Consider the following 22,942-nt stretch of genomic DNA (forward strand, 5'->3'; position numbering starts at 1 on the left):
AGAGTCGGCGTTGCTATCTCTCTGAAAGGTTTCCACGAGTAAGTATCCGCGAAGCAGCACAATTGTTCGGATGGAGAGAGTGGCTTACCTTAATTTGTCAGCCTATCTTCCTTCGGTGAGCTGCATAATGGAAGAGCGGTGATCCCCAGTTCAAGTGTATGAAACGGTCTGCATAGCATTCAGAAGCGATGGTATGCGCGCGGTAGATGGCGGCTCATCAATATCTCGGCCGCGGAGTTCCGTGGGCAAGTGACGCTAACTGCTTTTGATAGTGCCGGTTTGATGCGCTGTGGCGAAACATCTCAACAGGAGACACGACAGTTGGTTGACTGACGTTGAAAGCGTTGCCCCTTGCTGCACATTCCCATCCCTTGACTCAATTCTGTGCCGGTTAGATAGACCCGTTCTACTTTCGTTAAAATTGTCACCTAGCTACAGTCACCGCGCTGAAAGAGCCGAAGAGGAACAGTTGGTAAGGTTACTAAGAGTACTCGTTAGTGGCGTATCGACTGAAACCTAATTTCCGTCTTCACACCACTGCACGTCTTCACTTATCCGTCATCAAGCATGAGGGTTGCAAGTCATGCGCGGAGGCGCAAGGGTATGTAACATAACGAGAGACGTCGCTCAAGTAGCCCAAAGCTGACAACTCCTAGCTTGGGATCTTTGCGTGTCGAGAAAGATCAAATGTGACTTGGCCAAGCCAACCTGTTCAGACTGCAAGTTGTACGGCGTGGATTACAGCATCACTGAATTCGCAAGCCCGGTTACTACAAGTAGAAGAAGAGCGCCTGCTAGTGAGACAAGCCGAGCCAGCTCTTCTTCGACCCCTTCAAGGTATGTATGCGGACGCTCTGTGAGCCCAACGTACAACTATACTGTCATTCTTGAGGGACGACACAATCGAGTCACGCTTGGCTCACATCGAAGCAAGACTGAACCAAATAGCTGCCGAGAAACCCGCCGAAGGCTCACCTCACGATGTAACCGCCTTGAACTTCCAGAACTTCCCAGAGATCCGGGTATACAAAGCCTCAGACATGTGGAACGAAGCCACGACATTGCCTTGCCTTGGCATTTCACCACAGTTCCCAACGGGATCCGTTCTGGCTCAAACAGGAAAGCGTGAGCTGCCACCTCTTCAAGAAGTCACGGCCGTACTGGAGAGACACTTCGAAAGCTATGGCCGCTACATGCCGCTTTTTGATAAAGGATGTTTTATGAAGATGACGGTTGACTGGTACTCAGAAACTGGAACAAAGGAGTTGATTCCTTGGGCTGCTATCAACCTCGTCCTCGCTATGACTTATCGTATCGTAGATGATGTACCGATCGAGGAGCCAAAACTGGCTCAGTGTATGAGAACCGTTCAGTCTGTCACGACCGAGTTGATGGCCTGGAGTGGTGATATTCTCGGTTTACAGATTCGGCTTGGCATGTTCATACTGTTTCAGGGAACAACGAATCCACAACTGGCAATAGTACTCATCGGAAGTGCCATTCGTCCAGCGCAAAGCATGGGACTGCCTTCCACGAGAACCTCCCACGATCCGGATGAATCGGCACAACGACACAGAGTTTTCTGGATAGCCTACATTCTGGACAAGGTATGGTCTTGAAACCTAAAGCTTGGCTGTCTACATCAACTAACCCACGAGGAAAGGATCTTGCCCTTCGCGCCAAATCACCATACACCCAATTCGATGCCGAAACCGATCTCGAACTTCCGGAACCGTGTGAGACGATGGCATGGGAATACTAGAGTCATGCACCGGAAGAGTTAGGTTCAACTACTTATGTGCTCGGTCTGAGTTGGCAATAATTCAAGGCAAAGTCCACAGCTTTCTTTACAGCAGGACAGCTCAACGACTGTCCGAAGAGAAACGGGCAGAAACCAAGCTTCGAATCGAACAATTGCTCTCCAACTGGCGCAGCACGTTGCCACAAGAGCTCCTAAGATCAGACAAGCTCTTCCAAGACTTCTCGACAGTCTCAGTTCACTTTGTGATGAACATGTATAACCGATACCTTGAATGCCTCTCAGGATCCATGGCACCTTTGCTTTTGACGAGACGTGGATCGATAGGGCACGGTGTTACCTCTCACCCGCTGCGATTCCGACTGGGGATGATGGCATCGATGGTAGGATCAACCAGAAAGAGATCAGTTCATTGCCTAGTGCATGGACTGATTGCGTTGAGCTTTCAAGGCTTGGCCTAGAACTGTCGGCATTTGGGAGAGAGACAGAGTATTCAACCTGGTGAGTGAAACTTCGATTGTTACATGCGTATAAACTGATAAGGCAATCAGGCTTCATGCTTGCTGCAACCTTTCGGGACTGATCGTTTTGCTGGTCAACATCATCGAGTTCCCCGACCAGCCGTCCGTCGTGTCGGATTGGAGCTTGATCGTGAGAAGTGGTAACAAATATGATCCGATGAATGCCAAGGCATCGAAAGAGCCATTTTTTCTGCTCCAGGTAGCTCATGAACTGGATCGTAAAGCTTCTGGACAGGTCAAGCGGCTCGCCCATATCTCGTCACTCAATCATCAGGAAGCCGCATTCTCTGAGCCTTGGGCGAACCCGGACCTGATGTTCCTATAGTTAACCGACATGTTCTACTACGAGTTAGAAGGATCGCCTGGTCCATCATAACTATGCGGTATTGGGCCATCCTTCAAATATCATGACCGTCACTTGATGATGACCCCCGCAAACGGCCCCACAATTCGGGGGAAGAGACCCCGAGTAATGTTCCCCCTCCCCCAAAGTGAACATGCCATCCAATCCTGATCATTCTTGATAAATACCGCGCGTGCCTCTTCTCATCACTTTGGGGGTCTAGAATTCACTGCGCCTCAATATCAGATCAACATGGCGGAATCTCAAGCAACACGAAAGCGATATGCCGTGGTTGGCACCGGCGGCCGCTCCAGCTTCTTCTACTCAGCCATCGCAACAGAATACAGCAAAACATCATGCATCGTAGCTCTTTGCGACACAAATCAGACTCGCATGAACTATGCGAACTCCAAGCTGAAGTCACTCGGTCATGGCGAGGTTCCGACGTATCTCGCCGGCAATTTCGATCAGATGGTCAAAGAGTCCAAGCCCGACGAAGTCATCATTACAACTATGGATCGTACACATAACATCTACATTGTTAGAGCTCTCGAACTAGGGTGCAATGTGATTACTGAGAAGCCGATGACGATTGATGCCCCTAGATGCAAGGAGATCTTCTCAGCAGTCGAGAGAACGGGCCAGAAAGTTCGCGTCACTTTCAACTACAGATATGCGCCTCACAATACGAAAGTCTTTGAGTTGCTGAGATCTGGAGCCATTGGGAAAGTTACAAGCGTCCACTTTGGTGAGTCTATGGCCAGGGCATAGTCAATATGATGGAAGCTGACGCGACTATAGAATGGATGCTGAACACCAGCCACGGAGCCGACTACTTCCGCCGTTGGCACCGGGACAAGCGCAATAGCGGCGGTCTTCTGGTGCACAAGTCAACCCATCACTTCGACCTTGTCAACTTCTGGCTCCAAACCAGGCCTCAGACTGTATTTGCTACAGGCGACCTCGCCTTTTACGGCCGAGAGAACGCGGAGAAGCGTGGCGAGACCAAGTTCTACACTCGCGCCCATGGCAGCGACGTCGCCAAAACCGACCCATTTGCCCTTCATCTCGATGAGAACCCCCAGTTGAAGGCCATGTACCTGGATGCCGAGCACGAGGATGCTTACTACCGCGACCAGAGCGTCTTTGGTGATGGTATTAGCATTGAAGACACGATGAACGTTCTCGTCAAGTACCGCAACGGAGCCAGTCTCTCATACTCACTTACAGCATACGCACCATGGGAAGGCTTCCGTGTTAGCTTTAACGGAACCGGCGGACGTCTTGAAGTTGAGGTCGTAGAGAATAGCTACGTCAACTCAGGTGGTGACCAGGCACATGAGGGATCTCTAGAAAGCCGCAGGATTCTGCTTCGACCTCTCTTCGAGAAGCCAAGAGAGATCAAGGTCGAAGACGGTGTTGGTGCTCATGGAGGTGGAGATACTGTTTTGCTGAATGATTTGTTTGGAACACCAGTGTCGGATGAGTACATGCGAGCGGCGAGCCATATTGATGGTGCTGCTTCGATACTTACTGGCATTGCGGCTAACAGGTCTATTGCTACTGGACAAGCGATTAACGTAGATGATATTTTATTAGTTCCCAGTTCATGAACATGAGAATCTCAAGTATAATCTTCACCACGAGGAAACGAAATTTACTATAGCTGGTACGAACAAAACCAATAATATCTACGCAATATTGCTTGCTTCTGACTCCTCACCCATCCGAATTTTCTCTTGAATGATGAACAACTCTTGTTCTCGCGCACTCTTCTCAAGATCGAGGAAAGACCAGATTCCAATAGCACTGACCAAGCTCAAAGCAAACAAGAAGTAAAAGGGAGCACTGTTGTTGGTGCCGCCTGGAGTAGCATCGATGATAGCACTGCTGATGAAAGGCCCTATGAAGCTGGACGATTTGCCGATGATGTTGAACAGGGAGAAGAAAAGAAATTCGTGTCCTCGGGGAGTGACGGAGCTGATCATGATCTGTGAGTAACTGTACCAAGGACAGACGAACAGTCCATAGAAAGCCTGATACAGCCAAATCTCCCAGACGTTCTTGAAACCAAACTTGTCGGTCCAGTTGCCAATCATGCCCCAGCCATCTAGAAGGATGATAAAAACCATGACGGCGTTGAACATGGCCTTGACACTGAGGTTGAAGTGTTTCTGGATGAGCCAAAAAGCACCAATGCCGATAGCTTGAGCGACGATACCAACGATGAGCAGGTAAGTCAAAGTGAGAGTCTCGTAGCTAACAACCTGGTTCTGAAGTGTGCCGATAACAGTGACCGTGGTGTTGAGAGAATCTCCCAGAAGGAAGTATCCAACAAGATAGATCAAGCTCTGCTTGAGTTGCCAGATTTGAGTGAGGGCCTCCCAGAGCTGCCAAAATCCGACGGTAATCATGTTTAAGTGATCCGGTACCTTCATTCCTGGTCGTTTCTTCTCGAATATGAACCAGGGAATCGAGAGGACAAGCCAGCATGCAGTAGCAAAAGCGATTAGGACCGAAAGTCCCCAGTTATTGTTTTCGGCACTCTTATCGACTTTGAGACCAAACATGATGCCCACGATGATGGCTAGGATTACCACTTCGCCAACAGACTGGATATAGAAGGCAACGTTGCTGAGCCTGCTCCTCTCCATCTCATCTTTGCGATCCATCTCGCTTTGGGTGATTTCTCCAGCCTCGAACTGAAGGGCAGCTTCTTTCAGCTGCGGAGTATTTCTGGCAAGAGAGGGAAACGCAGCGGTCCAATAAGTCAAGGTCATCTGATATGCTATCAGGCCGACGATGTAAAGAGCTGTACCGGTTTGCCACTTGCTGGGATCGTGGACGCCCAACCAGGCGAAGCCGATGGCATAGGCGATAATTGACCAGACCAGAAGAATCCATCGTCGGCCAGTTCCGAAATCTGCGTAAGCTCCAATAATGAGAAAAAGAACGGCCTGAATAGCGAAGGATATGCCATTGGCGAGAAGGACAATGCTGTTGACGTCTCGTGCGCGACCCGCAAATGGTAGAAGCCCTGTATCTTCGGGCGCCGCCTGCGACAGCAGATTCTGGAAAGCAGTCGGGCCAAAATTGAACAAGGCGAGTCCGTTTGAACCGATGTAGTACGCGTACCACGACCAGATCTCCTTCTTTGTTGTCTCTGGCATGTCGCCCTCTGCCAGCGTAGGCACTATAATACCTGCGCTGACATCTTGCTTAGCAGTCTCATCATGCAGGTCTTTAGACATCCTGGTCTCTGTTGTCGCGGGATCAGCTTGCGATGCCATCTTTGGATATTGTTTGTGAGGGGAAAAAAGATGTTGGAGCAAGAGTTCAATTGAGTTCTCCACGAGGCATTTAACTTAATCGTGTCGCAAGCGTGGAGATGCCGTGTAACCGTTGTTTTTGGTGGACATGATAGGCAGATGGTTGATCAAACGTTGCTAGTGTCGAACACAGGATATTTTCGCCCCATTTGGTGCGTGTGCCCGCTCCATCGCGCTAGCCCGGGGAGATCGAGGGACTTTTGCTATCGTTCTTTTCCGTGGTCTAAGATAAGCTCAGAAAAAATCGATCCCTAATCGTCTCCACGAGATTGGTCCAGTTCCAGACAGATCTAACGACGACGCATTAAGGACTGGTAGGTGAAAAGAACAGAATACTTGAGCTGCCAGAGCTTGAGGTCACAGCCGCATATCGAACTGATACCCGTCCCCGACATCTTTCTGCCTCTCATTTCTACTTCAGTTTTAGAGCCAACAATAAATTTAATTCCAGGCGCAAAGTGATCCTACGGGAAGATCCATCGGTGAAGGCATCTTGTTGTTTGGACAAACTTCCGGCCACGCCGCGCCCGTCCTAAGGTGCTTCCGAAAAGATGTCACATCCCTCTAGAAGGAAGTACACGCTTCAAGGCCGGTCGAAAGAGAAGGTTACGTCGTTTATGAATTAAATTGATACGCGGTTCAATAGCCAAATGCCGTTCTTGTTGGACGTCCGGCGCCGAACTTCAAGCCACCTACAGAATTGGCTCAAGAACCAACTTGATGCGTTTATATGGCTGGTTTGGAAAGGCAGCCTGCAGTGCAGACAGACTACCAGTCCAACCGATCCAGTTGGAGGTTTCAGGAACAAAGAGAGTAGTAGGCGGAGCGGCTAAAAGGGGGAACGTCAGCACGTAAATATTCTCACTCTTCCACCACAATTTTGACTCACATCCGTCGGTATTTATCCAGGAAGCAGTGACTTCCAGAGTGTCGGGATCAACGGTCCACTGAGAGGTAGCATTAGTATTGGCTAGCCTTCGTTCTTCGTGTTGACTCACAATAGCTGATTCAGCTGCCAACGTGTATCCATGAAGTGAACCCCAGTTAGACCAAGCGTGGTAAATATAGGCTGGCACACTACCGGGAGGGCCTTTTACTGTTAGTGATCCGGCTAGAGTATCCAGTGCATTGTGCAGTGGGATTATGGATCTCACTCACTGGGAGTACATGTAGAAAGGTAATTGAAGCTGTTTTATGATCTGGTGAGCTTTTGGATAGCAGACTGGAGATAGTCCTTCACTTACAACGACGAGTCAGACCCCAAGTCGGCATTTGTGTTATGGGTACTCTGAACGGCACACAAGCGAGTAAGGCCCCCGAATGTCTCAGCATGGACGATATCCAAGTGAGAAGTGGCATCTGGCTCGGGAGCAGATATCTGAATCTCCAATGCTTTCTCTCTAAGGCCAGACAAACGATTGAAGTCTATGGTAGAAGACACAAAGCCAAAGGTGGACTCGTCGGGATTCACCAGACGGATGATATACACGGTCGGTGTACTTAAACTAGCCGTGGTAGTCCCGCCTGCAGTCGTAGTTGTTTCATCGCCCGTAATGGTTGTTCCAGTATTCGAGCCAAGAGCAATTGCCGTTGAGGTAACATCGCTGGACACTGAAGCACTCGCGCTCTCTGCATATGTTGTGTGGTCAGTGGTTGTAGCGGTGATTGGCTCACTGAAGGTAGAAGTCGATGCAGAGGCTAATTCTGTACTGAGTTCTGTCGTAAAGGTAGCTGCTGTTGACGAGGGCTGCGCATTTGAAGTTGCAGCGGCCTCCGTGCCTGAGGTGGACAACCGAGTAGTAGCGCTGTTGGTGGCTTCGGGTGGAGTTTCAGTGGCTGAAGACGTGGGCATAGAACATTCAAGGTCATATAGTGTATAAGGAGACGTCGAGTCTTGTTGGAATCCTTCAGCGACAGGGGAAGAGAACAGAAGACATTTGGCACTGCTCTCAGCGTAGCTCTTGCAGCCAGTAATAGCAGAGCAAAGCTCCTGATAATCGACCAAGCGACATTTCCTACTTCTGGTAAGAATAGAGTCTGGCTTGTGACCAACCACGCCACAGGAGAGCTGCTCAGTGGTGGTGACAAGGCGAGGGGATAGTTCAGGGAGAGAGATATCGACCGGCGAGCCTGAAATGAGCGGCAGGCAAACACCAGTAAAAGCGAGAAACCGCATTTCGAGAGATGAATATCACCACGAGTGTGTTGGAAGGTGGTTCCGGCAATAACAACATTTTGAAGGACCCGGACACTTTTTAAGACAGCTGCCAAAAGGCATTCAGCTGGTCGCTTAATTTGAGGCTATCATTTTGTTACTCTAGCGCGTCGATAGTTTCAATCGCTGATGAATGAGATGTAAGCTTGGCGGCTTGGCCTAATTTCCACGTTGCTAATCGAAAGCAGTTGGTTATGCATACATTTAGGCTTTCTTAAGTCCAGACCACGTCAAACGAGGTGTCTGACTTGTCTATACTATGTATCTCGGCACGACGCGGCGACAATGGAGACCATCCTACCCTTAACCACTACCAGCCTAACCGACGTGTTGAACTGTTCTCAGGATTCAAGACCCAAGATTATGATGGGGAAAGCTTAGAGAGATTCTGAAGGCACCTTGATGAAGGTGGCAGTTTTCCCTGCTGACGTTTGGCACGAAACAACCTCTTTGGATGTCGGGACCAAACACCAGCTCATTCTAAGAGGAATTCAATTTTTGCGATGATCAATTTGCCCAAATTCTCCCTCCACGCAAATTTGGTATCAAAGAAACAGGTTTACTAAGTGTCTCCCATTGCCTTTGTTCGCCGTTTCACAAGGCGCAAACTTTGCTACAGCTCGCCCTGTCATTGCACCACTTGTCTCCACTCGCACATGATGGGGATTAAGGATTAACCTTGACAAATTTATTGTCAAACAAGCCGCATGACAAACTCAATGAAAAGTGTCAATTTGTGAATGCTCAGAATAATTAGACAGCGACGACATCATGGCATTGCATCCCGCAGAGGTTGCCAAACACAACAACGCCAACTCCTGTTGGCTCATCATTCATGCAGGTAAATCGCTCAATCAGCACTGCAGCCACTAATGAAGCTACAGAACAAGGTCTACGATCTTACAGACTTTCTTCCAAGTACGCATGACGCTCATGACGCATCTCTACACCCATGCTGACTCTTCGATAGATCATCCTGGAGGAAAGAAGGTGATCCTGAAAAATGCGGTATGTGTTGCTTGCTCTTCAAACAGCTCCCGTATTAACTATTTTAGGGCAAAGATTCTACTGTAGACTTCGATCTGATCCACTCGAATGACGTTCTCGATAAGTGGCTGGAGCCATCCAAGCATCTGGGTGATATCGATACTAGCGTAGCAGGCATGTCCGCGAATGGCACCACCGAGTCCAAAGAACTGGAACAAAGTCAAGGGACTCTGATAAGTAAGCCAAGGCTATCACAATGCGTCGGCATATCAGACTTCGAGTCTGCAGCCCAACAGGCAATGAAGAAATCTTCTTGGAACTACTATTCCACTGGAGCCGAGGACGAGTTTGTAAGCTGGCACTTCGCTCGAATCATTCTTAGCACGATGCTTATAAGCAACAGACCATCAAGGAGAATATCGCAGCATTCCAGCGCATACGGTTCCGGCCAAAGGTTCTCGTCAACGTTGAGCATGTGGATATTTCCACAACTATGCTAGGAGCACATGTATCCGCTCCAATCTACATAACAGCCACCGCACACGCCAAGATTGGAGACCCAGACGGCGAAGTGACGTTGACGAGAGCAAGCAACAAACACGATATCATCCAAATGATACCACTATACTCATCATGTCCCCTCGACGATATCACGAATGCCAGGGAGCCGAACCGGACTCAATGGTATCAGATTTATGTCAAGAAGGACCGAAATGTGACACGGAAGGCTGTCGAGGCGGCTGAGGCACGAGGCTGTAAGGCTTTATGTATCACTGTCGATAATCCGCATCTTGGAAGCCGCGAAAAGGTCCTGCGTTCGCAACAGAGTGAATCTGAAGACGACGAATTTGAGGATGCACCAGCAACGGAGCTGGATCCGTCTCTCATAATGAACTCAACTCTGTCTTGGGATGATATTCCGTGGTTTCAATGCATCACTAACATGCCTATTGTCCTCAAAGGTGTACAACGAGTTGAAGACATCATCAAGGCAGCAGAATATGGCGTCCAGGCTGTGATTCTCTCTAACCATGGTGGACGACAACTTGATTATTCCGAGGCTCCAATTGAGGTCCTTGCAGAGGCTATGCCTATCTTAAGAGAACGAGGCCTTGAGAGCAAAATTGAGGTGTATATTGACGGCGGCGTTCGTCGTGGCTCCGATGTTTTAAAGGCTTTGTGTCTTGGGGCTCGAGGTGTTGGCATTGGTCGGCCATTTCTCTACGCGATGGCTGCCTATGGACAGAAAGGGCTAGAGAAAGCGATTCGAATTTACAAAGATGAACTTGAAAGGAATATGCGACTGCTTGGGTGCACATCAATTGATCAGCTTCATCCAGGGCTGGTCAAGGTGCTCGGTGATATTCGGGAAAGGCTATAAACATCTGACATTTGATGGCATCATGTACTATAATCAGGTATTATAATTGGACGCGAGCATGAGGTGCTTTCGAAGTGGCGATTCGATTGGTCTGTGAATAATATCGAAAGCTTTGATGCGAGCTACAGCACATGTTCAAGCAATTCGGTAGGAACTAGTGATCGGAAAGCACGCGAGTGACAAGGGGATTTTGGAAGATGTATTTGATTGCCTGGAAGGCATCGATTATAGTATATGCATTATCTAATAATATACAGAGTCAAACTTTCTATACCGAATCCAATACATCCCTTTGCTACAGATCTACCATCACAGCTTTACCAGCCGCCACCAGCCTTCTTGAACCCAGGATACATCTTTTTGTTGTAGTCGAGCCAGTTTGTTCCGTTGACACTCAAGTCCTTGTACACTGGGCAGTCCATGGCTCCCATGATGGGCTCCAGAGCAGCGAAGAGAACATCAGTTACAGTGGACAAAGTGGCGAAGAGAGATGAGAGGGCGTTGGGAGAGACGGTCCTAATAGCGTTGAGAGCAAAGCAGACGAGGTTGTTGCCCTCGAGGAGGTTCTTTCCGTTAAGCACACCACCAGCAAGGTCGTGGATGTCGATTCCGACAAAGGTGTTGACACCATTGGTGTTACCGCCAATGCTGATAGATGTTAGTTGAGACTCACAAGTAGCGTACCATGAGATGACTTACCTAAGAACCTCAGGGTGACTGTGAGTAACAATGTCGAGAGCGTTGGCAGCAATACCATAGTCAGTGTAGCGGCGGCGGTAGAAGTTCTCGGGGATACGCTCGTGGCCAACGACATAGGTCATGTTCTCCTCAGGTCCATAAACAGAGAAAAATGACTTAAGGCATTCCTTGTTGAGAATACCAGCGTCTGGGTGCTCAGCGGAGCGGTTGGCAACGAGACGGGCGGTGAAAGAGTAAGGGCTGGCACGAACAAGCCAGCCGCTAGCAGGGCCGAACCAAGCGTAGGGGTTGAAACCAATGGTCTGGTACCAACGGTTCTTATTGTGCTCGTATAGAACATCAATGCTATAGTTGGGGTTCTCGGCGTCCTTCTGTAGGTTGTAGAGCTCCATGAAGTAGGTCATGTTCATGTCGTTGTTGTTGCCAATGGGGTCGTAGATATCACCGCGAGTAGGGCTGCCGTCTACCTCGAAGAAGGGGTGAGTACCGTCAAGACCACGGGGAGTTCCGAAGAGACCAAGGAGATTGTTGTTCATGTACTTGGACCATCCTCCCTGAGAGACAGCGACGAGGTTACCGCCGAGAACAACACCCAAGGTGGTGAGAAGAGATGACATGTCGGGGGCCATTCCCCAGACCTTGCCAACAGCAGTGACATACTCAGTGAACGTGGCAACACCCTACCAAAGGATCAATAACTTGCTGTCTATAGATAAGTGTGGAAACTTACGTTATGAGGAAGGTAACCATGGTTAGCAAGAGTGTTCAATCCTGGGCAAAGTCCTCGGATATCACCAGCCTCAAAGTCGGGTGGGTTGAACTCGTGCTCGCCGTGAACTGGAAAATTGTGAGCTGGAATACTGTGACATTCTCGTTTGAAGACTAACCATCAACGAGCTGCTCCTTGGGGTCAAAGTCGATAACCCTCTTGCCCAGGTTAGGAGGGGCCTGAGAGGCGTACTTGCGAATCAACTCAGGATCAATACCAAGATGAGGATTCTTGGCACCACGAGCACCGAACTTGAAAGCATTGAGAGGAATGGGCGTGTCGGCTTTCAGCTTAGGCAGAGCGGACGCTTGGTTGGAAAGCAAGGCCGTAGCCAGAGTCGCAAGAGTAAAGGGTTTCATATTATCAACTTCAGCAAATACAATTAGAGTAAAACGAGCGAATGATCTGCAAAAAGAATGAACGAGGTCGGGATTAAAGAGCGAATGCGAATGGGAGTTGACTCATTTGTCATGGCCTAGGAGGTTCAAGTTATGTTTATATACCAGATGCATCAAGAGATTTGATCTTCGCACTATAGTAGAGGCCGTCCTTCCGGAGTACTAAGGGGCTTTGCATTGCTCATCACAATAGGATGCTACCAAGCTGGTGGGAACACCGAAAGCTTCTCCTGAGTTGATCGTCCAATGGAGCGAGATGAGTTCGAAATACCATGAGCTGTGGCTGGTTAACTTGATAGACAGGGGTAGGCAGTCCTAAGTTATTTACCATCTCGTACTTGATCTTGGAGACTTGGACGAACGAACTTGGCGTTTCGAGGTACAGATCGGCAGAAGCAAGGTCATAGCTTTGGAAGTTCCTGCAAATTTGATGACGCGGATGCGTTTGTCAAAGTTCCGGTGGACCGAAGTTTTTCTTTCCCCTTGCACTTACGAATCCCCAAGTTGCTCTGATGGAAAACTTCATCCCTAGACCGCAAAAGATCGTCGCGAATCTCTCTCTCTTGAGTGGGCACATACAGAGTTGGAATCACCCAAGGCTCTATGGAGTTGCATTTTCGCGCAAGGTTCTGCACAATTGAGCACGACAGGCAGTCCCCGGCCAAAGAATAATAAATCTGCAGGTGCTTGAGTCAAGTTCAGGGAGTTTGATCCTTGCAGGGCTCACGAATCCCGGTGCGTCTCCACAGCAGTGACTGACAAACGGGCGGGGAAGCAATTCCTGAACTAAGCGGCAGTTGGTGATGACCATAGCCTTTGCTAATCACTCAAGGATGGTGTACCCAACGCCTAACAAGGGTCTTACGTTGCATTCGCAACCGTTGGTTATCTGACGTAGTAGTAGGAGCGGGAAACGACCGGGGTCATAAAATCAGGGAACAAGCATCCAACGCCTGTCATCTAATCATCTCATCCCTATCTGCGAGCCAGGAAAGAGGAAGCAAGGCCAAAACAAGGGTGCATAATGCAACAGAGATGTTGATCTTCAGCCGTTAGTTCTTGGATGCTACAGTACCATAGTGTCGGGATATTGGGTCCTGTATGCCGGAGGTTTCGAATGCTTGTTAGCCCTTCATTTCTCTTTTTTCGGAAGTGCTGATATGTTCCGGAGTGAACTGCGTAACACTGTCAGGTTATGTATGTTGATTTTGATGAACTTTTGAATGAATAAAACAAAGGAATATTTGCCGGAATGCAACATTCAACGGGCGAAGCTTTTCAGTGGCAATTCAAGTGATCCACTCGACCCATCGACACCAGATATTGGGGATTTACTAGTATTACCGGTAGTTGAAAATCTTCAGGGGCTTCGCTGTCGTAATTCCAGCGTACTGTGATATAGATAGACACATAAAAGACATCTTACCTGTTGCTGTTCATGTCTTTTTACGTTGATTTCTGAGCTGGCTCTGATACTGCACCGTGATTACGTTCAACACAGACTCTGCAACCATGCGTCTTCTGTCATTTTCTTTTTTCGTGGCGGCCATGGTCGGGCTCGCTAATGCGGCCAGCTTTACTGAGCTAGCTGCTCAGCTCCCTGACTGCGATGTCAGTAACAGCCTACCGCCCACCATCCAGCTTTGACTAACAACTAGACCAGATACAATGTGTCCAGCAAGCGATACCACAGTCGCCATGTTCAATGACAAATACTACATGTCTCTGCACAGATCAGACATTTACAGGCTTGACACAGGCTTGCGTTCTGAAGAACTGCACGGTCAAAGACTCTCTGAGTAGGTCACCTGCCATGGTAGTAGTGAATGAGCACTGACAAATCCTTTTCTATAGCATTGATGAGAGTTCAGAGCCTGGCTTGCGGCGTTCCTGTCAAGAGCCAGCAGATGAAGTTCAGGATCAACGCACTTGTTGCATGTATCCTCGCCGAGATTTGTGTAATCTTGAGAATATACTCCAAGTTAAAGATCTTTGGAAAGCTTGGCCCTGACGACTATGCGATTCTTATTGCAGGAGTATGTTCCAGCCCAATCTTCGAATTCCTTTGCTAACAAAGTGGCATAGTTTGCTACAGTGCCTTACATCTATCTCGCGTGCAGACTTGCAGATCTTGGCTTCGGGCTAAACATCTGGGACATCACTCCGTTCGAGCGCCTGTACGAACTGCTGAAGCTCTTCTGGATAGATCAGATCATGTACAGTGTTCACTTGTATAGCACCAAGATCTCAATTCTTTTCTTTCTCCGCGGTATTTTCACTACTTCCGAATTCAAGAAGTTGACGGTGTCGATCGGCATCTTTGTCTGCTTGTGTGGTGCTGCTACAATGATCACCACTGCACTCCAATGTCTTCCAGCTTCCTACAATTGGACAAGCTGGGATGCCGAGCACAAAGGCCACTGCAACGACCTCAACGCGCAGACTTATGCATTTGGTGGAATCAACATGGCTTGTGACATCGTCATCCTGGTCTTGCCGATCAATCACCTTTGGAAGCTACAGGTCAAGGGTCGGCAGAAGATTCAGCTCTTTGTAATGTTCAGTCTAGGCATTGTGTAGGTTTCGATGGCCCCGGATCGTTGAATGCAAGCTAACGTCCACAGTGTCACGGTGTTCAGTATCATTCGACTACCATTTCTGATCACTTTGGGAAAGACGACTAACCCAACTTGTAAGTCAATAGGATCAAGTTTCAATGCAACCATGCTAACACAAATGTCAGGGGAATACGTCGAAGTCACTATCTGGTCCATCTGGGAAACGGAACTCGGCATGGTATGCGCAAGCCTCCCAGCCATCCGTCACCTCTTCAAGCATCTCTGGCCCAACGCCATGGCTACCATTGCCTCCAAGATGAGCTTCTCCGGCACAAACAAGGACTCCACACTGGACAAGAGTGCTGGAAGCTGGGGTGGCAGCCGCGGGGCTCGTTCCAAGACAGACAATAAGGAGTACTATGAGCTTGATGAGCGGAGTCTCATTGGCAAGGGGCCGGATCCTGCCACTAATGTAAGCTCCACAAATGTTCATTCGATGGCATAGACGCCTACGCCCGCGTGGCTTTGTGAAGCGCTTAGATAATATTTTACACTTTCGATGTTGTTTTATTACATCAGCTTCATTGTGCCAGCTCTGTGCGGTATATGGGTCACATTTAGATAGGCGCGTTCATTCGTATAACAAAATTGCTTCCCACGCGACTCTTGAGTAACGTTACCAGGATTTAAGCTCTAATACCTTGGTGTCGATTCTTTCATACTGCCGCGTGTCATTCGGATGTTATTTGATTCCGTTGTCGATCTTGATCGTTCATCTGACGCCCTGGAACCGTCAAGGGGATATCCTCCTGGCATAGAAAAGTCTCACTGTGAGAAGTCAGTTGTCAACCAAAGGCAGATAAATAATCTGAACTTATTCCTGCTGATCTGCGGTCTCTCACAGGTTCGATGCCATCCCCTAACCCTGTCCTATATTGGATCCCTGGGATTAACACCGTGTCAATGATGTCTCACCAAGGCCCGGTCCTTAGGCCCCCAGTGATCGGCATATAAGGAGCCGCTAATGTCCGGGGACCGTTGAGACTCTTCCGTCCTTGCGGACCGTTTAGAATCAAAACCCAATCTTCGATGTTGCATCCCTAGGCAGGCATCATCTTCGATGCTCCCTCAACGGCGACACCGAGAATGGCTAGCCAGGATCCAACAAGAGAGACACTAGCAAAGTCAAAGTCAGTTCATGGATAATATTTTTTAACCTCTTCGGTCTAATATACCAGCTATTTGGTCTTAAGGGTATTAGACTGACGTGTTTTAAATGCTCGATTCGTTTCTTTAATTTATTCAATGTTGACGTTCCCAGGAGCTGGGTAACCTGAGTTCACGGTGCTTGGTAATAATACAGTAAGTACCGGGTTTGCTCTGATGCAACCTCGGATTCGCCTAATCTAACGTCCCCCCGCGACGAATACTACTCCGTTCGTCAGTCACTGTCTCTTATCGGCGTTCACAAGGATGCACTACTCATCCTCATTCTTTAGTCTGCATACACAATGTAACAATAGTTATCCATTTTTCCACTGCATGTAGCGCTTGTCTTATTCTCAGACCCACAGCCGCATAGTGTCTGATTGTCTGATGGGCTTCTGTTGGCAACTCATCACCATTAGGTAGTACCATAGTGTGACTTGAAGTGGCTCAATGACTCTACTAATACCCAGAAACATGGCAGTGAATTGGGTAAACAAATTATGGAGCATAATCTACACGATATCCATATTTCCATGTTTTGTTCTATGCACAGCTCGCAAAACCCCCATGTTTCAATCCGCCAGCCATCCATCGCCAGGTTGCATGTCCCAATACAGGTCTTCACTAACCAGGGCCTGTTTCACTTGGAGGACTAGCTATCCTATTGTGGGATTGACTACCTTCAGAAATCTAGGCAATGTCCGTATTGGTGCAGCTCAACTAATGTGACGATATCTTTCAGGATGTAGGGTCCAATTTCCCAAGCCATCCACATTCCGAATACATCCCTTCCCTGTCTCTTCGTATGTCGAAGAAGATCCAAATCTTCCACGTTTCTTGCGCCGCAAGCGTGACTGTCCCGGTCTCCCGGATAGCTTCTGGCAGCGGGGATCTCCTCAACACGCGTGCTAGACTGGCGTCAACGGTCAGGCAGTTTCTTCCGTTCCTGGGGGCCTGGGCTGGTCTCCCAACTCAGGTGGGCGGGCTGATAATGCACAGCACTATCTCGGTTGTGCTTGAAGATTTTGCAGATAGGAGGAATCATACACTATTACGTTCTGGTGGGCTGATGGCTAATCACTCGGGTTCCTCGAGTAAATCGTCCGATACTCCGAGAGTCCCATTCACAGCTGATATATGACAGTGATAAGGCTGCATTTGATAGCATACCAGTGTGTCAGCTTAATTGGACTTGCATCTTGCTTTCCATATGCCCTTGAACTTTCATTCATTTCCGACCCCAAGTTATTGCCATGGTTGCTTCCGAGAAGAAGGCCTTTGAAAGGTCTGCTGGTCTATCACTCACTCGCTTCTTAAGATTTATTTCCTCAGAGTACCGCATTCTGTTCACGTTCGTTTTTACCCTCAACCTTATTGGAGTTATCATTTTTCTGTGGCTATGGTTCCTTGATGGCCGTGCAAACCCAAACGCATGCGGCCTCGCAACGGCAATAAATCTGGCCGTCAGTATTGTTATTCGAGAGGAACATGTCGTCAACGGCCTATACTATGTCTTCACAGCGTTTCCAAAGACATCACCACTCTGGCTGAGATCACGAATGGGCAAGATCTACCATCTTGGAGGCCTGCATAGCGGTTGTGGAGTGGCAGCTACCTTCTGGTTCATCATGATGTCCATTGAGAAGACCAGCTTTTTCAATAACACTGAGGACCGAGATGCCGCCATGTGGGTTTACATTGTCATCATTTACATGCTAGACTGCCTTCTCATTGCAATGCTGGTCATGTCTTACCCCTCAGTACGAGCGAAGATCCACAATGCTTTTGAAGTTGTTCATCGACTGGCTGGCTGGTCTTCTCTGGCCCTTCTCTGGTGCCTTACAGTTCTCGATGCAACAATTAATACCAAGCCGGGTTATTCGCCCGCCGCGGCTGTTTTCACCAGTGCACCAGTTTGGCTGGTCTTTATCTCAACTTGTTGTGTCATATCAACTTGGCTGAACTGTCGGAAAGTTCAAGTTGTCTCTGAGCGACTATCTTCACACGCTCTTCGGATGTACTTCGACTACACCAATCCTCAACCTGGAACAACCATTCGACTATCATCTCGACCTTTGTTGGAATGGCACGCCTTTGCAACTGTCAACAACCCAAAGGAAAACGGTTTCTCGGTAGTTATTTCAAATGCAGGGGACTGGACGAAGAAGGTCGTCAACGAGCCACCTCGTGAAGTTTGGATCCGCCGTACACCAACCTGCGGTGTCTTGCGTATCGCCCCGATGTTCAACAGTATTGTTCTGGTTGCTACTGGATCCGGAATTGCACCATGCCTTCCAGTTATTCTTGCACAGCAAACTCGGGTAACTCTATTCTGGTCAACTCGAGATCCTCTGGAGACGTACGGTTCAAATATCGCTTCGATTATCCTGGGAATGGGAGATAATGCACATATTCACAACACTTCAACTATGGGCCGACCAAACACACTTCCAACAGTTCTGGACCTGTACAAGAAGACAGAAAGCGAGGCTGTAGTAGTAATCTCTAATCCAAAACTGACGATCGACTTGGTACTGGACTTGCAGGCTTTGGGAGTGCCTGCTTTTGGTCCAATCTGGGATTCATAGGAATCTCAGGTCACGTATACTAGGATTGAGTAGAGTTGCATCATCACATAGAATATTAGATAATACGCTGCTGCTTCCATCTGTTGCTTCACGGCTTGTACAATGGCATTGCAGATCAAAACATTGATATTTTCATGTCAGTTTGGTTTCCCATGAAGAGCCAAGTGCCGAGTTCCAACATCAATTTGAGAAAGTCTATCATAAAATACCGTTGATCAAGGGAAACTCTCTCGCGGCCATGCCGGCAATGCCTCTTCTGAAACTGCCATCCTTTTGTATAACGGCAATCTTCCGAACGCAAGGATAGCAGGTGGTTAAACGTCTTCTTCCAAGTTTCTACAGCCTTCCAATACGACGTTACTTCTCACCGCCTTTGGTGTCCTTGACCCGTATGGTTCATCTCATCCTTCGTGATGCAATTCCATATTGCAGATCCCCCCTTCTTACTACTACCTGGCTCCAACGTGCTGGACCCCGGAACCCACAGCCTCAAAAAAGCTTGGGTCAGACTAATCCGGCAGATGTTACATCGACCAGGTGGGTAAGCTTTGCCGGGTGGCCCTCACCTCCATCCTTGCCTAGCTCAGCACTTCTTCACAGTTCTCGTACCAAAGATGACTTGGCCGATCATTATTAGTTTGCTGCCTGAAACTCGTAGCTTCGGTAAATTTGAAATTTTCAAGGCTTGTACGAGTTTTCGACCAAACCTTGGAGCGGTGGCGGGCGTACCTATGACGAAAATACGATAGAAGCCCTTGAATAAGTAGTCGAAGATTCTCACTTAGCTGTCACTGCCTTAGATCTCATTGCTTTCATCTCAATCCCAGTTATTAACAAATCTACTATCATCTTCTATAACGATCTTCTCTCTTATCGTCTTCAAAATGACTAGCAGATCTGTCACTATTACCAAGCGCTACAATGAGCCCATTTCAATGCGACAGAGTTCATTGCAATGCATGCAGGAGAAGCAAGCGACCCATCAGTCTGGTAACGACCCCTGAACCAACAGCACCCACTACAGCATGTGACTGACTTGAGGTAGCATACAATGCAGAGACAGAAAGGTCGAGCCGTCTGAAGAAGCTCGCTTACCATTTCGTCACATTATGCCTCTTCACCAAAAGTGATATGCCCACTTCCACCGGCATCAATACCACGTTCGCCATCGCAGGGATCCTAGCTGGTCCTGGCACCATCAGTAATGCCGACATTGATTGGCAGGATATGGGTAAGGGCATTCTCGTTGCTCTCTACTTCACGTGGCACTTAACCCTCTGCTTCAATCTCGGAAATCAGCGTCAGCCGCAGTCCGTGATTGAGGATGGCGTCAACAAGCCGTGGCGGCCCATTCCAGCTGGTCGCATCTCCCCTGAGCTGGCACACAAATGGCAGCTAGTCTCAATTGTCACCCTCCTTGCTCTGTGCTATACTACTCTGGGGGCTTGGCAAGAAACTGCCTTTTACCTCTTCTGCACCTGGTTGTACAATGAGCGTGCTTGGGGTGACAAGAGCTGGTGGCAGCGTGCGCTAATGAACGCCTGCGGTATCACTACCAACCGTGTAGCAACCCTCCGTGTAGCTGTCACCGCCATTCAAGCCAATTCTCAGGAGGACTTCGAGTTCACTAACAAGGGTTTGGGCTGGTTCCTCATTTGCGCATCCCTTGTCTTCACTACCATCCAGGTTCAAGACTTGCGTGATCAGGAGGGTGATAAGCTGATCGACCGCCAGACCTTTCCTCTTATTCTTGGCGATGCACCTACCCGCTGGATCACAGCTGTAGCTGTCATGATCTGGTCATTGGTCTGTTCACTTTACTGGGGACTTGGTGTTGTCGGCTGTGCCGTACCAATCTTGACAGGAGCTGTAGTCTCAGCTCATATGCTCATCTGTCGCTCTCGTGAGCGGGACCAAACAAGCTTTCGACTGGTGGCAGCTTGGTGGATATCATTGTACTTCCTCCCCATGATGAGTGCGCGTGGGCTATAAGCTTGGCATTTCATGCCACTAGGATTAAGACTTGTGGATGAGCTGGGTGTTTACCCAGGATTGGTGATGATTGGGTATACTCCCTAATGGAGTGTTAGACTCGTGTCTCGAGGGTAAAATAAAGGAGAGGCCATTTCCCAGGTATACGTAGATTGGACTTGCATTAAAAAATCTAGAGAAGTAAAATTGAAACGAGTATTGAGTGTTCCAGATCCCTTCCTTGGTCTAGCAGTGAGCACCCATTCTTCGGTCCAGGGTAGTGAGTGAGAACAAAGTGATGGTGAGCTTCGGTTGACGAACCATGGATTTTGATACAATGATTGGTTGGATGAGTGTCTAGGCTCATTGGTCACTCCAAAAGTGGGGTTGTCACGAATGGCTCAAGTCTGATCACGACAGGAAGAAACTCTATTTAACCCGCTCAACCTCTTGCAACTATTCATCAGAATGGGCTTCGCCTGCGACCCTTGTTCCATCAGAAAGATAAAATGTAGTGGGGACACGCCATGCAAGCAATGCAAGGCCACGTCTTTATCCTGCTCATACGATAGGAAGCGCAAGAAGTCGGGTCCCAAAGGGCCCAGAAAGCGTACCAAAGAGGCCATCCTGCAGGCTCAGAGGTCTACACAGCATACAAGAACCGATACTGATGGTGAAGTCCAGGCTCAAGACTTGACTGGAGCTCCATCACCCACACAGCACAATGGATCATCAAACAGTTCGCCAAGTGGCGGCTCCCAGAGTCCCCAAAGCATGCAGGATATGACGCTTGTGAGCTACGATGCTCGGATACCGATATCATCCTTCAGTTACTACTTGAACATATATCACGACTGTTTATATGTTGTATGGCCCGTCATAGACCACCAAGTACTTCTCGTCCGTCTCGGCAACCCCGATAACAAGATTGCGTACGCCCTTGCCGCATCAATATGCTCAGCAACACGAGCCCAGCTTCGCCTTTCGAATGATGATGTGGGCCCTTCAACGTATCAAATGGCATATGAAGCTGAACAATCTCGTCTGATGCTTGACTACTCGAAGCATCAAATCATCGATGGGTTATTGACATGCTTTTTCCTCCATGTCTTCTACTCCAACACAGGACGAATTACAAAGTCTACACTACTTCTTCGAGAAGCCATTGCATATGCACATATTCTTGGACTTCATCAAGACTTGTTCTATACTGATCTGAACCATGATATGGTCCAGTATCATCTTCGCATCGCGTGGATCTTGTTCATCACGGACAGGTGAGCCCTGAGTCTCTCGCTCTCGCTCTCGCTTTCGCCGTCGCTCTCAAAACTCGCTGACACGCCTCCAGGGCTCACTCCGTTCAACACGACCTACCTCCTACATTTAAGCTCAGCCCGACACTCCCGGAACTCCACCCACACCAGGACGCAGGGCTTGGCTCAGCATTCTGTAGTTTATGCAGACTGTTCCAAGCTTTTGACGACGCCTGCCCTCCAGATGTCAGATCCAACCAGGTTGGCTTCTTAGGTGCCATTAGCTCACAATTGAGGGCACGTCATCCTCTTCCTCCTTGCGATAACGAGATCCAGCGAGCCGACATCGTTGTAACTGACTCTTGGCTGCGCGTCGTGCTGTGGAAAGCGGCCATCCCATACGTTGACGCAAATACTGACCCAAACGACCAAGGTCTAAGTGTCTCGTTTCCCACGTCTGTGGCGAGAGATTTACTGGCGAAACTGACCACTCTATCCTCCTGCGCTCTCGAGACCCATGGCCCTGGAATGGTAAGAGTCCATCGCATCTTAGTCTCGCCAAAATGCTGATCCGGAACAGATGTCGAAATTGTTTGAAGTCGCAAACTCAGTGGCCGACGTGATCATCTGCGCCCCTGACCTCGCAGATGTAGATTCTGCGCATGTTGGCCCTCGAGATATTCTTTGCGCCCTGAGCAGCTTGATCGCCTCGCTGCGAACGACAGCCAACCCTGCGCTTCTCACCCTGTTGCGAGAGAAGATGATGGCCTGTGCATTAGGCCAAGCAGGGCCGGGGAGGCTGTTGCAGATCACGGATGTCCCGGATGATGATCTACAAGCTGAAGAGATGAACCTAGTAGACTAAAATGCTACATCAACGGCCATATTTTACAACTAGTAGTTATTAAAGTATGGTGAGTCGTCAATAAGCTTGTAAGCATAAAGCATAAGAACTCTTTTCA

At 48.7% G+C, this 22,942-nt stretch overlaps 9 protein-coding genes across 9 annotated transcripts; 6 read left to right on the forward strand and 3 right to left on the reverse strand.

The window, feature by feature from the left end:
• Positions 1–567: 567 nt before the first annotated feature.
• FSUBG_8877 (transcriptional activator Mut3p) lies at positions 568–2,605 on the forward strand (the record flags this gene model as incomplete). The annotated part of the gene is made up of 6 exons (XM_036687329.1): positions 568–601; positions 657–837; positions 893–1,607; positions 1,664–1,734; positions 2,045–2,260; positions 2,311–2,605. 6 exons carry the CDS (start codon positions 568–570, stop codon positions 2,603–2,605), a joined length of 1,512 nt encoding a protein of 503 aa, XP_036535631.1.
• A 270-nt stretch (positions 2,606–2,875) lies between these two features.
• FSUBG_8878 (dehydrogenase s) lies at positions 2,876–4,236 on the forward strand (the record flags this gene model as incomplete). Its single annotated transcript, XM_036687330.1, has 2 exons — positions 2,876–3,371; positions 3,425–4,236. The coding sequence occupies 2 exons, from the start codon at positions 2,876–2,878 to the stop codon at positions 4,234–4,236; spliced, it is 1,308 nt and encodes a 435-aa protein (XP_036535632.1).
• A 78-nt stretch (positions 4,237–4,314) lies between these two features.
• On the reverse strand, positions 4,315–5,913 carry FSUBG_8879 (autophagy (Atg22); the record flags this gene model as incomplete). Its single annotated transcript, XM_036687331.1, has 1 exon — positions 4,315–5,913. The coding sequence occupies one exon, from the start codon at positions 5,911–5,913 to the stop codon at positions 4,315–4,317; it is 1,599 nt and encodes a 532-aa protein (XP_036535633.1).
• A 731-nt stretch (positions 5,914–6,644) lies between these two features.
• FSUBG_8880 (hydrophobin) lies at positions 6,645–8,128 on the reverse strand (the record flags this gene model as incomplete). The annotated part of the gene is made up of 4 exons (XM_036687333.1): positions 6,645–6,781; positions 6,842–7,063; positions 7,111–7,139; positions 7,197–8,128. The coding sequence occupies 4 exons, from the start codon at positions 8,126–8,128 to the stop codon at positions 6,645–6,647; spliced, it is 1,320 nt and encodes a 439-aa protein (XP_036535634.1).
• An 810-nt stretch (positions 8,129–8,938) lies between these two features.
• Positions 8,939–10,535, forward strand: FSUBG_8881 (L-lactate dehydrogenase (cytochrome); the record flags this gene model as incomplete). The annotated part of the gene is made up of 6 exons (XM_036687334.1): positions 8,939–9,008; positions 9,074–9,085; positions 9,138–9,175; positions 9,223–9,391; positions 9,443–9,504; positions 9,558–10,535. The coding sequence occupies 6 exons, from the start codon at positions 8,939–8,941 to the stop codon at positions 10,533–10,535; spliced, it is 1,329 nt and encodes a 442-aa protein (XP_036535635.1).
• A 317-nt stretch (positions 10,536–10,852) lies between these two features.
• On the reverse strand, positions 10,853–12,362 carry FSUBG_8882 (oxidase; the record flags this gene model as incomplete). The annotated part of the gene is made up of 4 exons (XM_036687335.1): positions 10,853–11,183; positions 11,235–11,914; positions 11,965–12,071; positions 12,122–12,362. The coding sequence occupies 4 exons, from the start codon at positions 12,360–12,362 to the stop codon at positions 10,853–10,855; spliced, it is 1,359 nt and encodes a 452-aa protein (XP_036535636.1).
• A 1,551-nt stretch (positions 12,363–13,913) lies between these two features.
• FSUBG_8883 (uncharacterized protein) lies at positions 13,914–15,464 on the forward strand (the record flags this gene model as incomplete). Its single annotated transcript, XM_036687336.1, has 6 exons — positions 13,914–14,012; positions 14,065–14,200; positions 14,256–14,437; positions 14,487–14,977; positions 15,026–15,093; positions 15,145–15,464. 6 exons carry the CDS (start codon positions 13,914–13,916, stop codon positions 15,462–15,464), a joined length of 1,296 nt encoding a protein of 431 aa, XP_036535637.1.
• Positions 15,465–17,421: 1,957 nt separating this feature from the next.
• Positions 17,422–18,756, forward strand: FSUBG_8884 (non-ribosomal peptide synthetase; the record flags this gene model as incomplete). Its single annotated transcript, XM_036687337.1, has 1 exon — positions 17,422–18,756. The coding sequence occupies one exon, from the start codon at positions 17,422–17,424 to the stop codon at positions 18,754–18,756; it is 1,335 nt and encodes a 444-aa protein (XP_036535638.1).
• Positions 18,757–19,640: 884 nt separating this feature from the next.
• On the forward strand, positions 19,641–22,845 carry FSUBG_8885 (transcription activator amyR; the record flags this gene model as incomplete). The annotated part of the gene is made up of 5 exons (XM_036687338.1): positions 19,641–19,746; positions 19,802–20,711; positions 21,300–22,004; positions 22,076–22,511; positions 22,561–22,845. 5 exons carry the CDS (start codon positions 19,641–19,643, stop codon positions 22,843–22,845), a joined length of 2,442 nt encoding a protein of 813 aa, XP_036535639.1.
• Between the last annotated feature and the right edge of the window lie 97 nt (positions 22,846–22,942).

Source organism: Fusarium subglutinans, assembly GCF_013396075.1.
Source record: "Fusarium subglutinans strain NRRL 66333 chromosome Unknown NRRL66333_c0000126, whole genome shotgun sequence".
Lineage (NCBI taxonomy): Eukaryota > Fungi > Ascomycota > Sordariomycetes > Hypocreales > Nectriaceae > Fusarium > Fusarium subglutinans.